This window comes from Podarcis pityusensis (assembly GCF_964106645.2).
Source record: "Podarcis pityusensis genome assembly, chromosome: 17".
NCBI classification, from domain to species: Eukaryota; Metazoa; Chordata; class Lepidosauria; order Squamata; family Lacertidae; genus Podarcis; species Podarcis pityusensis.
Genome location: NC_138042.1, coordinates 19,108,879 through 19,122,724, shown reverse-complemented (window position 1 = coordinate 19,122,724; position 13,846 = coordinate 19,108,879). Strand labels below are relative to the sequence as shown.

General features: G+C 43.2%; 1 protein-coding gene across 1 annotated transcript in view; it reads left to right on the top strand.

Annotated features, from left to right (window-relative positions):
- SVEP1 (sushi, von Willebrand factor type A, EGF and pentraxin domain containing 1) overlaps window positions 1-13,846 on the top strand; it is a 131,285-nt gene that overhangs the window by 2,986 nt on the left and 114,453 nt on the right. Inside the window, 1 exon segment of the mRNA XM_080987996.1 lies at window positions 10,942-11,197. Within this exon segment, the coding sequence (XP_080844122.1) occupies window positions 10,942-11,197 (256 nt within the window).

Genomic DNA, 13,846 nt, shown 5'->3' with positions numbered 1-13,846 from the left:
AACAAAATGCTTGTGTCAGTGAAATTTGCTGACTTCCAACAGGAAACATTGTTACCTCCAAAATGAATACTTTCAGCACACATAGACAAATAAACGCATCTACACTACCAAAAACCTATGTAGCTTTGATATGTACATAGAGTTGTAGTGTCACATGCAATTTCAGGGTGAAACTAGGCTTCATTTCACCCAGGTCAAAGACCCAGTGTGGCACCCGCCTTGCACATTTGCATACACACGAATACAGGATGGGGGGCCTCAGTGGTGCCCCTCTGGAGGTTTCACCTGGGCAAAAACTGACGAGCTGTCTTCCCGCCATCCCCCCCCCCCGGTAGCTATGGCACTGATATGGGGCTGGGTGATATCAGCTTTTCAACATCACAATGTATCGCCACCCAAACATTGTGATATAGTGGTAAAGGTAAAGGGACCCCTGACCGTTAGGTCCAGTCGTGGCTGACTCTGGGGTTGCGGCGCTCATCTCACTTTATTGGCCGAGGGAGCCAGCGTACAGCTTCCGGGTCATGTGGCCAGCATGACGAAGCTGCTTCTGGCAAACCAGAGCAGCGCACGGAAACGCCGTTTACCTTCCCTATTTATCTACTTGCACTTTGAGGTGCTTTCAGACTGCTAGGTTGGCAGGAGCAGGGACCAAGCAACAGGAGCTCACCCTGTTGCGGGGATTCAAACCGCCAACCTTCTGATCGGCAAGTCCTAGGCTTTGTGGTTTGACCCACAGTGCCACGCATCCCTTGGTTCAAACGCCAATTCACCCTCTTGATATACAGTGGTACCTTGGTTCTCGAACATAATCTGTTCTGGAAGTCCACTCAACTTCCGAAACGTTCGAAAACCAGGGTGCAGCTTCCAATTGGCTGCAGGAGCTTCCTGCATGCAAGTGGAAGCGGCGTCAGATGTTCGGCTTCCGAAAATCGGAATACCTACTTCCAGGTTTTCGGCATCCGGGAGCCAATTTGTTCGTCAAATAAGCTGTTCGAGAACCAAGGTTCCACTATATAGTGTTACATTGCGATGTTGAAAAGTGGAGGGAGGAAAAACATGAGCCTGGGGCCATGAGGTGCTGGGGTGAAAGCACCTCTGCTCCGTTGGTGGGGGCAGGGGTGGTTTCACCCTGGTCCCTCATGGGTAAGGGATACTAATGGGATACTGAGTTAGGCATACTAATGAAGCCCCCTTCCACACCCGCTTACATCTTATCCTCCACTAAGGAATGCTCCAAGGTTTTGTTGTTGTTTATATTTTATGAAGTTTCCATTTTACAGTATATAAATACTTCCTCATTTTTCACAATTAACTTTTGCTCATATGAGCTTGTCGACTCCCCCCCCCCCCATCTCATGGTTACCTTAATTCAGGCATGTCCAAAAGTCCATTTCAGGGGCCTAATCTGGCTTGCCGGTCAGTTTAATCTGGCCCCTGTGGCAGTTTATTTCCTCAGCAACTTCAATCCGAAAAAAAGGTCAACAACTGTGGTTGGCCCTTTGGTCGGCCCTCACGGCCCTTCACTTCATCAAATCTGGTCCTTTTTGAAAAAAGTTTGGACACCACTGTAATTCTTTACTTTGTCACCGCAGTTGTCTTTCTTCCTGTTCACAATACACCATTTCACATTTTTAAAAGAATATGTAAAGTGGTAGAGCCATCATCATTACAAGTATTCTTAAATCAGTCCTGCTAGTGTTTTTACCGTATTTTTCGTCCTATAGGGCGCACTGGCCCATAGGACGCACCTCTTTTTTTTGGGGGGGGGAATGAATAAAAAAAATTTATTCCCCCCCCCGCGGCTGCCGCCCCAAGCCTTGCGCACACCTGCCCGAAGCACAGGGCACCCTCCGGAGGGCTCCCCGTGCTTCGGGCGACAGGCTGCCGCCCCAAGCCTCGCGCGCCCGGCGGGACCTCCCGCCGGGTGCGCAAGGCTTGCGGACACTCGCCGGGGCTGCAGGCTGCTGCCCGCAAGCCTTGTGAGCCCGCGGGAACTCCCGCCGGGCTTGCAAGGCTTGCAGATAGCTTCCTGAAGCCTGGAGAGCGAGAGGGGTCGGTGCGCACCGATGCCTCTTGCTCTCCAGGCTTCAGCGAAAGCCTGCATTCGCCCCATAGGACATACACACATTCCCCCTTCATTTTTGGAGGGGAAAAAGTGCGTCCTATGGGGCGAAAAATACGGTAATTGTTTGCAATTGTCTTTCAAATATTGTATAAATTTACCCCAGTCTTTTTGGAAAGCTTGATTGCGCTGGTTTCAGATTTTCCCAGTCAGCTTCGCCAGCTCTGCATATTCCATCCTCTTCGTCTTCCACTCTACAGTTGTTGGTAGTTACTGTTGCTTCTACTTCTGGGCTAATAAAGTCCTGGCTGCGCCAAGGGTTTTTTTTTGGGGGGGGGGGTTAAGAAAATGATTCCCAGGATTATCAGCACTGAATGAATAGGAATTGGTTAAAACACTCAGATCATGAAATTACATGGATGCATATTTACGACAGCATCTAACTCGTTTTTTGAGCCTCAGAGTTGTCAAATTGTCATTTTCACATTTTCACCGTAATAATGAGAGTTATCTGTTTTAGCACATAATATTATTTCTATGTTTATATGCATTTCTCTTGCCTAACGTGTTAATAGCTCTAATAATTCAACACACGTTAACCACTTGGTAAGAGCCCTTATTTATTGAGGAAAGCTATGATCGCATGTATTACAGTCAAACCTCGGTTGTCAAACGTAATCCATTCCGGAAGACCATTCGACTTCCGAAATGTTCGACAACCGAAAACTGAAAGTGGAAGCCTCAATACAATAGAGAAATTCAAAATGGAAGCCGCGTAGCATGTTCGGCTTCTGAAAACCATTCAAAAACCACAGGAGTTACTTCCGGGTTTTCAGCGTTCGGGAACGGAAACGTTCCAAAATGGAGGCGTTCGGGAACCAAGGTTTGACTGTAACCATTTTCCTGACAGCTTGTGGTACTATAAAGAATAACAAATTCATTATGGTGTATGCTTTTGTGGCCTGGAGCCTACTTCATCACATATATAATATACACAGTGTATATCATAGAAGATCTCTGGAAATCTGCATGGCATTTGTCATGTGGTAAAGTGGAATGTGGCAGCTTTTATTTAAGAAATGACTCTTTAGGTATTTGTATAACACCTTTCATGTAACATCCCAAGGTGGCTCACAACATAAAAAATACAACAATCCACTAAGCAGGTGAAGAAATTGAATCAGGGTTCAGTAGCAATCTTGATACTGTTCTGTCATCTCAAAAGTGTATGGTAAAGCTAAGGCTTTTATTTGCTCTGTGAGACAGAAATTATTCACAGTCTCTTGCTTGGGGGCATTAAAATTATCTTATTTTTATGCGGCAACTTAATCATGTTCCTTTAAAAAAAATATCCTCTGTAACATGTCCTACACAAATACATTTATTATTAAAGACGTGCATAAAATATAGGGCAAAGTTAAATACTTTCATGTCTCACTAAAATCAGTGGAGCTTAACCTAGCTGCATATCCCACACACTTAACTGGGAGCAAGTCCCATAGAACTCAGAGGGGCTTACTTCTGAGTAAACATGGATTGTGCTGTTGCTTAATGTTGCCTGGATCAGGTCCAGGGAGTTTTGTATGAAAAAGGTAAAAAAAAAATTGTTTATGTTAACGTAGGAACTTTTTTTTTATTTAAGCAGGAATAAGTAAGAGGTAATTAATGTTTTTTATAATTTATGTTTGCATGATGCATTTCCCAATTCAAATATATATTATTATTTATTAAATTTGTATACCATCCTGTACCTGCAGGTCTTAGGGTGGTTCAAATATAAAAATCATCACTTGCTTGAATATAGATTTACTTGTAAAATGTCTTCCTTGCTTTCTACCTTAACACTAACCAAATTTGCAAGTAAATCCACAAATTTCAGGTGGATATGGCTGCCAGCAAATGCGAGCTTAGTAGGGAGTCAGTCCTGTTGAGGTCTGTGGGGTTTAATTCTACGTGAATATGCTCAGTCGTGCTGCACAAGAGCATTTATGACACCACTATCTTGTCTGCTTATTTCTCTTATGCTGTAATTCTGTGCACACTTTTCTGGGAGTAAGCCACACACTGAAAACTGTGCTCCTTACTTCTGAGTGAAATTGCATAGGATTCTGCTGCTTGTATTCACATACAGTTCAGAATGGTCCAATGCCACCCATACAGCTCTGCAGTTCTTGATGCAAAGGAGTGCATGCAATTCATGAAGTGGCTAAGTGGCTAACATTTAAAATAAAAACACCCCCCCCCCCAAAAAAAGGTTTTTTTTGAAGACTGACAAATTTATTATGACATAAGGCTATATGGACGCGGGTGGCGCTGTGGGTTAAACCACAGAGCCTAGTACTTGCCGATCAGAAGGTTGGTGGTTCAAATCCCCGCGACGGGGTGAGCTCCCGTTGCTCGGTCCCTGCTCCTGCCCACCTAGCAGTTCAAAAGCACGTCAAAGTGCAAGTAGATAAATAGGTACTGCTCTGGCAGGAAGGTAAACGGCGTTTCTGTGCGTTGCTCTGGTTCGCCCGAAGCGACTTAGTCATGCTGGCCACATGACCCGGAAGCTGTACACCGGCTCCCTCTGCCAATAAAGCGAGATGAGCGCCGCAACCCCAGAGTCTGCCACGACTGGACCTAATGGTCAGGGGTCCCTTTACCTTTAAGGCTATATCACAATAAATTTGTCAGTTTCCGTTGCTTTAACATTCCGTCTTCGTAACTGCAGCAGACTTAACCCACCTATTCCTCTGGAATTATTTTTCAGTAACCTTTGTTTCTTTGGGATTTTCCGCTGGTTTTTAGGAGCAAAGGGTAATTCATTCTTCATAGAACTACGTTGACGTATCAGCATATCAGAAAGCATCTTCCAGGGTACCAGAGACAGCAACCCGAGCGTCCACTGTATATCATTGATCTTGTTCAATGCTCGGTGTATCTAAATAGGTTTCAAATCCAGTTAGGAATATCCCAAGTGTTCTTTGCCCAGTGTGGTAAGGAGCAAGAAATTGGTTTGAAACCATGTGGTATATTATCATAAGGTATAGTATTATCTCTAGGGTATTTTGCCACAGATACTTTTTAAATTCGTTTTAGTTAGCATTTCACAAATTCCATTTCAATAATCACACAGAACATCGGTATAAACATCAGCAATTGGAGTACATCTTTAGAGCTAGATAGAGCTTTAGCAGTAGAACAGTATCTCCAGAGGTATATAATCTACTCATTTCATCCTGACACCCATGGTCATAAATCTCTCAAAAAGAGAACTTGGAGGAATTGCCACTGATTTCAGTGTCACAAAGTTCAACACACTGGCCCAAATCCAAGACAGGTTAGTCTCACTAAAGCCCCATTGAAATTAATGGGGCAGAAACTAGCTGCAACTAATCTGGCCTGTTGAATTCAGTGGAACATAAGTATAAGTGATTTGGACCACTATTTATTTTAAATGTGATTTGTTAGCATGATACAATTCCTCCCAACATAATCCATTGATCCTCTAAAATGAGGATGCTAGAATCACCATCTTCTCGTAATGAAGTATTGTGTGCTGTAAATTGACTCAGCTAGATGTAATTGGTTCTCTCTTGATATTTAATATATCTCGTCCATTTTCTAAGGGGCTCTTACCTTGTGAATCTTCTTGCCAGACAAATTGCAACTCGGAGATGCCCTGGTAGGGATTATAGAAGACTTCTATTATGTTGAAATGCCATTACTGGAATGAATAGAGGAACTTGCACTTCAATGTAACAACCACCTTTTTTCTCTTCTTGTGAGCTATTATGCCACTGTCCTCTATTTTTAAACACTATTGTATTACACCTATGCTCCTAGTGTTTCATTTGTGATATTTCTCCTTTACTGACTTTAATTATTCACCCATGTTCACTTGCTTCCCCAAATTTAAAAATAATTATTTCATTATGTTTACACAAAAAGACTCAAATCCTTTTTTCCAAGAGGCTCTCCGAAATATACCTGAAATCTTTATGGAAGTGCATTATGGACTATTGAGATGTAAACTGTTGTTCCTCTGGAACAAAAGGACAACTGGTGTGGTAGGAGCTCTGGAGTATTGTAGCCGTAACCCATTGACTTATGGTCCAAAGGCCACAAATCAATCTAAGCCCCATTGAATTTAAAGGAGCTTTCTCTCAGAAAAGTGGTCATAGGAGATCTACAAGTCTTCTGACTAGAAATGAATAGAATTCTGCTGCAGAAGGTCTTATTCCTGGCCTATAAAGTTTAGAACGCATATTCTACGTTTTATGGATGTCTTGCATTTTATAAAGCTGAGTCAACCAGTTTGAATAGCCCCTGATAGTCACTCACCCAAGATTGAGCAGTAGCTTTGTGGCTGAATGGAACTTTCAACCCAGACTTCCTGGGCCAAGTCCAATATTTCGTCCACTACATTGCATGTCCACCTGGGGTAGTGCCAATACAGTAGTGCTATGTTTAAGGTGATAATACATTAGGGCTGGTCAATACCTGGTTTTTAGCATTCATGATATATCACCAGCTGAACTGAAATAAGGATGGAGCTATGGAGAGGCATTGGCTGGCTGCATGGTTTTTCCTGCATTGTGATTTTTGCTGGCACCTGCTCTTTGATCTTAGCTGAAATCAACAATGCAAAGTTATTCCATCCAGAAGTTAGAAGGAAGGACAAGCTTTTGGCTGTCTTGACTACCCAAGTTCAATACAGTGGTACCTTGGTTCTCAAACTTAATCTGTTCGGGACGGGAAGTCCGTTCCAAAACCAAAGCATTCCAAAACCAAGGCATGCTTTCCCATAGAAAGTAATGCAAAATGGATCAATCCATTCCAGACTTTTAAAAACAAGCCCTCAAACAGCAATTTAACATGAATTTTACTATCTAACGAGACCATTGTTCCATAAAATGAAAGCGATAAACAAGGTACTGCAGTCACAGAGTCAATCAATCAGTAGCTGAACTGGGTTCTACACAGTCGCAAAAACAAAACAAAAAAGCCGCAAAAACAAAAACAAAAACACAAAATAAATAGCAAAAACAGACTGACCTCAGCGGAACTCTCAAAATGGAAGTGTGGCACTCAAATCAGAAGCGTAACACTCAAACTGTAGCACGTTCAGCTTCCAAAAATAGTTCGCAAACTGGAACGCTTACTTCCGGGTTTGCAGTGTTTGGGTTCCAAGTTGCTTGAGTACCAAGGCATTCGAGAACCAGGGTAGCACTGTATTTGTAAGGTGGAACAAAGGAGATGAAAATTAATTAAATGCAAATGAGTATTCAGGTTAGTCACTGCTCTGTGATTTATGATACGGTTACAGCCTAGTTTTCTGTGCTTAGTTATCCACCTTTGCTTTAAAATACAATTTTAATTTGAAGACTCCTTGGTGTTGCTCTTTCAAGAGATCTCTTGCTAGAGATCAAGAATAGCCACTGAGTTGTTTTATCTCCTGCTCTCTGGGACGTGCAATTACTCCCTGTGATAGAAGAAACAAAGGCAGTCATATTACTGTTGCTGGCTGTGCTGAAGGAAGGAATGCAATTAGTTATCTTTACTTAGCGGTGCGAGAAAGAAAAATAGCTGAGTTTTTCCTAGTGGAGTGAAGAAAAACATTTACTGAAAAAGCAGACTTTGAACTGACAGGTTAATCAATTACAAAGTGTTAAGGGACCTAATTGCACGGTCAATTCTAAGAGAGTTTAAGGATTTTTTTACAATCACTTTGGACCAGATTTCAAACTTTGCTTCAGCATTTTACTATTTAAGATTTATGGGGCATATTCACCCTAAATTCTTCTACCGTGGAGTGTGTTTTCTTCCAGTTGTAAGAGATCGAATACTTAGCCAGATAAACTCAAAAATATGTTAGTAATTGTATTATCTTGCATATCCTTGTTATCTCACTGGATTCAGGTACAAAAATACTTTGTCCCACATTGCCACAATGTAAATATATTCATTGTGTTAACCAGAGCCACTCTAATGTGGGTCCTTAGTTACTGTGGACATGTAAATAAACATTTCTTCCCCTTGGAACATTCCTTCACACCAAACACATTTCATGTTGCTGACATGTCCTTGGAAAAAATGACATGAAATTTAAGGGAAGAGGTGTATGAAATGATGGCTGATCTTCTCAACAGGAAAAAAATGGGGTTGGTAAACCTGTGGCCTTCTAGATGTTGTTTAAAAAATGCATTGTTTTAATTAAAAATGAAAGAAAGAAACACCATATAAGGGTAACAACAGGAAGATTTAAAGGAACTATTGGAAACTCAAGGCAGTAGAGACATAAGATGATCAGAGCCCCACTGAACTTGAAGCATGGGAAGTCCCAATAAAAAATTATAATTTGGCAGAATATTCAGACTATATGATATGTATTTGTATAATTTGGAATATTTAATGTGATTTGATTGGATTGTTAAAATGGAAAATTTAATAAAAATTATTTAAAAGAAAAGAAAGAAACACCATATAAAATATAGGCGCCATTCAGGTTTATTGGCAAGGGTAGGACTTTCTGGTATATGAAAAAGGCGTAACTAAGAACGTATTCTAATATTCTGTACTTCTAGTACAATATGAAGATTAGCAGAGGTTCGTCTCACCCTAAGGTCTTGCTTGTGTTTTATGTGTTTTGGACATAGTAGTTTCAGCTGTGATATTGCAATGCTTGGAATGAAACCGCAGTCTCTTGTTTTCCTTCGACACCCCCCACCCCACCCCCACCCACCTTGTGGGTCCATTGTTTGGAGCCAATGGAGGCCAGCCAGGACTGTCTGACTCTGAGGCAGCTGGGGTTATATTGGAATTTTCAGCGGAGGAAGTAACAAAACATGGGAACATGACCTGAAAGTTTAAAAATGCAGGGCATATATATAATCTCTGTTGTTTATGAGAGGCCTAATTAGGCCCAACAACGAGGTTGCCCACAGGTGACTCCTAAATGAACTTCTGGGCAAAACTTAGGATAAAGAGAAATTTGATGTATCAGAATTTCAGGGGGCATAGACTACATGGGGCCAAAACAAAGGAGGAGAACTTATATTTTAACCTGGTTCTGTCCTCCCAAAGCAAAAGGTGGCCTGTTTCTTAGAGCAAAAGGTGATAAATTATTCTGTTTCCTATCGAATTGTCTCCCCACGTTCCGACTCGCTATTTTCTTTCTCCACAGCTGAGCAGCATCCCTGAACATGACCTCCAATAGGGGGGGAGAAGCATTTGTGTGTGTGGCCCTCCTCAGGTTCTCCTTCTGTAGGAAGGACGCGGGTGACGCTGTGGTCTAAACCACTGAGTCTCTTGGACTTGCTGATTGGAAGTTTGGCAGTTTGAATCCCCATGACGGAGTGAGCTCCTGTTGCTCTGTCCCAGCTCCTGCCAACCTAGCAGTTCAAAAGCATACCAGTGCAAATAGATAAATAGGTACCACTGCGGCGGGAAGGTAAACAGCGTTTCCGTGCACTCTGGTTTCCGTCACGGTGTTCCATTGCGCCAGAAGCGGTTTAGTCCTGCTGGCCACATGACTTGGAAAGCTGTCTGTGGACAAACGCCGGCTCCCTCGGCCTGAAAAGCGAGATGAGCGCCGCATCCCCATAGTCGCCTTTGACTGGACTTAACCATCCAGGGGTCCTTTACCTTTACCTTTTTTACCTCTGTGTAAAACCAGTACACAAGGGGAGAGAGTGGGAATGAGCAACTTAGCTCAGTCACTCTCCACGAGTTGGAGAACAAACTTCTGAAGCAGGAGGGAACTCATGAAAGCTCTGTGCACAGTTTAGATATGGGTTCTGAATACTATAGGAAGCCTCCACAACCACAGGAGCCCTCCCCCCTCTCACTTCAGAGGTTTGCACTGCAACTCTGTAGGCTCCTGTTTTGGCTTTACACATGAGTAGACCTCCTGAATGGTCCCCAAATGTTTTCCTGCATATATACACAAATCAGAGAGCCTTCTCGGTAGTGGCACCCACCCTGTGGAACACCCTCCCTTCAAATGTGAAGGAAATAAGCAGCTATCCTATCTTTGAAAGACATCTGAAGGCAGCCCTGTTCAGGGAAGTTTTTAATATTTAATGCTGTACTGTTGATTGGGAGCCGCCCAGAGTGGCTGGGGAAACTCAGCCAGATGGGCGGGGTATAAATAAATTATAATTATAATTATAAATCACAGTTATATTGCATCAAGTTGTCCTTTTATGGACAGCTCAGTTGGCCAGAGCATGGTGTTGATAATGCCTAAGGTTGCAAGTTTGATCCCCGTGATGGACAGCTGCATCTTCCTGCATTTCAGGGGGCTGGACTAGATGATCCTCAGGGGTCCCTTCCAACCCTACAGTTCTATGATTCTGCCCCATAATGCAGTTCATTTGTTCAGAGAACAGATCTAACTCAGCTGGCATCAGCAACATTCACTCAACTTCACTTGATACTTCACCAAGCTAACCTAGTGTGATGCTCTTATGCCATCTAATCTAATATTTCAAGTCAGAGTTTTTTAAGTACTGATAAAAAAATATTTGCAATTTCAGCTAGTGGTGAATGTCAGATCATTGCGTCTGGGTTTGCTTTTTTACAAAAGTGGGTGACTTCTCATTGTAAGAAACTGCCTGTAAGACCGGTTGATAGCATCTGTATTATGCTATAATATAGCATCTGTATTAAGGCCGAATATAAGTGTGTGAACTGTGAGTCAGTAGTACTTGGCTTTTTAACTACGCTGGCTGCTGAAAGCTTGTTGATCTTACGGTCTTAATACTGGGTGGTCCTGCAAAAGCTGCAGTTAAACAGTGTAACTAAAGGGAGTGCCCCCCTGGCTGAAAAGACCATGAGTAGGTCACTTGCACTTGGCCTTGAGATGCTATTCCCCCCCCCCTTTCTTCCAGCAAATACTGCTTCACTCCCGTGCAAATGCTTCCAAGGTGATATTACTTATTACCGACGGCTATTCCAACGGAGGAGACCCCAGGCCCATTGCAGCGTCCTTGCGTGAATTTGGAGTCGAGATCTTCACGTTTGGGATATGGCAAGGCAACATCCGGGAGCTGAACGACATGGCGTCTCACCCGAAGGAGGAACATTGCTACTTGCTTCATAGTTTTGCAGAGTTTGAAGCTTTGGCTCGCAGAGCCCTCCACGAAGGTACTTGCCTTCCAGTTGAATTTTGATAAAATGGAACACATTCCACTCCACGTGGAATACTTTCATGGCATTCAGAAATATTGTCCTTGCACTGAACTTCTGTTATTTATTTGAATTCTACATTGATCAGGAAATGCTGATCAAATAGTTGATCAACTAAAAATTCAGGCGCTGAAGGAAACCATCCTTTTAGATACACAAATGCAGTAATGCTAAACCCAAACATACAGAAAACAAGCGTGAGGCCTGTGAATGCTATGACACGCATTCTGAGCGTAAGATTCACCTTAACTCTGGGGTGGTTAGCTCTTTTTTTGGGTCAGACAATTAAGCATCCCTCTGAAGACCACATGCCAGCAATGGGTGTGGCCAGTTCACATTTATGCACCTGTAGAAGCCACTTGCCAGATAAAGTGAAGCTGCTATGATACCTCCCAGGCAGGTGGGTCGCTGTTGCTTACTGGGAGGGGGAAGGCGTGAGGCGCGAGGGGCTGGGGAGGTCGATGTAGTGCAAAGATGCTGGCAGGGACACCAAATTGTCTCTGCTAGTGCATTTATATGCCACCTGCACTCTTTCCGAGCACAATTCCAAGTGTTGGTGCTGACCTTTAAAGCCCTAGACGGCTTCGGCCCAGTATACCTGAAGGAGCGTCTCCACCCCCATCATTCAGCCCGGACACTGAGGTCCAGCTCCAAGGGTCTTCTGGAAGTTCCTTCACTGCAAGAAGTGAGGTTACAGGGAACCAGGCAGAGGGCCTTCTCGGTGGTGGTGCCCGCCCTGTGGAACGCCCTCACATCAGATGGCAAGGAAATAAACAACTATCTGACTTTTAGAAGACATCTGAAGGCAGCCCTGTTTAGGGAAGCTTTTAATGTTTGATGTTTTATCACTTATTATTATTATTATTATTATTATTATTACTATTATTATTCTGTTGGGATTATTCTGTCCAGAGTGGCTGGCAAAACCCAGCCAGATGGGTGGGGTATAAATAATACAATTAATAAATTATTATTATTATTATTATTATTATTATTATTATTATTGCTTCCACCTGTGGAGAAATTAGCGTTGCAGCTTCTCGCTGCCTAGTGAGCCACTTCTGTGCACATCACACATTTAGATTCCACTTGCTTTAGCATTCAGGTCTATGTGTGCTCTTGTGTAATCAGCACCTTGAATAATAATTATAATTCAAAACAACAACGACATCTGTACAGTGCTCACAAAACCAAATACTCTGGGTGGTATACTAATGTCCATAGGTCAGGAGCTGGGGACAACCGAGGCAACCCTACTTGCTCCTCCTCCACACGTTTCTCTCAACGTATAGAATCATAGAATTGTAGAGTTGAGACGGCCATCTAGCCCAACCCCTGCAGTCTATGAAATGAGCATCTGCACAAGGCTCAAATTCAAGCCTTTGGGTGCTTTTGGAATTGCACAGTCTTGAAATATATTTTATAAAAACAAACACCGAGGCTCTTGGGATTTCCTCTCCGACCACCAAAATCATTATTAAGTCACAACAAATGTTTAGAGCACTGCCTATGACGTTCCTGTTGGGCCACTTGACTAGAAAGGGCTTTATCTGATTAACTTGGTAAGATATTCAGAGGGGTGACTCTTTGACTTCCTGTGCAAATTCAAGCACTTCATGAATAGTCTATGGACTACTTCAACCTGCAAATGTTATTAAGTACTTTACAGTGTACTGTCTGCCAGGAAAATAATTGCTCTTTGATAAGCTGATATCAAAGTTGATCACACCTTCTAAGAATCAGGCAGTGCATTCTAAATAATGCTTTGAAGCATCTTAAATTGAATCAGTTTTGCAAATTGTCAAACCAGACACCCCTAAGAGCCTCAGAATAAGTTTGTGAGTCGAGGACTGGCCACCCGCTTAAGGATAAGAAAGACACAAGGACGCCGTATATTAGGTTAAGGGGCTAAAAAAAAGGCCACAACTTTATTGATTACAGCATGTGAGTGGTATTGGCTTAGGCACTGGATAAAACAACAGAACGTGACTCCACCCCCTCAGGAAGGGGGGAGTCTATCAAGGGTTAACCACCAGTAGGAGGAGCTTGTTGATGCAAATACAACTGGAAGCTTCCCCCGATGTCACCGGGGGTCGTGCCACAGCCTTAGCCACCAGCAAGGGCGTTGGACAGGATCCACTACTGCCAGATTCCTTTAACGTAATACCCATAAAGTGGAGGGGTAGACGATGGCCACACCCTGCCCTCCAATACACAAACATATTCCAATGCCTAACCACCAATACCCGAAACATTGTGACGATTTGCTATGAGGTAGGCGAAAAACCAAGTGGCTGGTGCCAATTTGCCAATTGGATCAAAATTCCTACCAGGCCCCTTGGACAACCAAGGCAACCAACCACGAGTGCAACCACATATAAGCAGCTAAACCCCGCCCCTCAGCTTCCACCCGATTGGTTGGCTGCCAGGAGGCGTGGCGCGGCAACTGGGACAGCTGACGCAGGGGGCCGGAACACCCCCTGCCAACGCGGGAAACGGCTCCCGCTCACAACCCCTCCCCTCCGGAAGGAGGAGAGGCTATCTAGAATGGAGATGCCTTAATTTTATACACCAGCATATGGTGCAACCAAGAACAAGTTATATTTC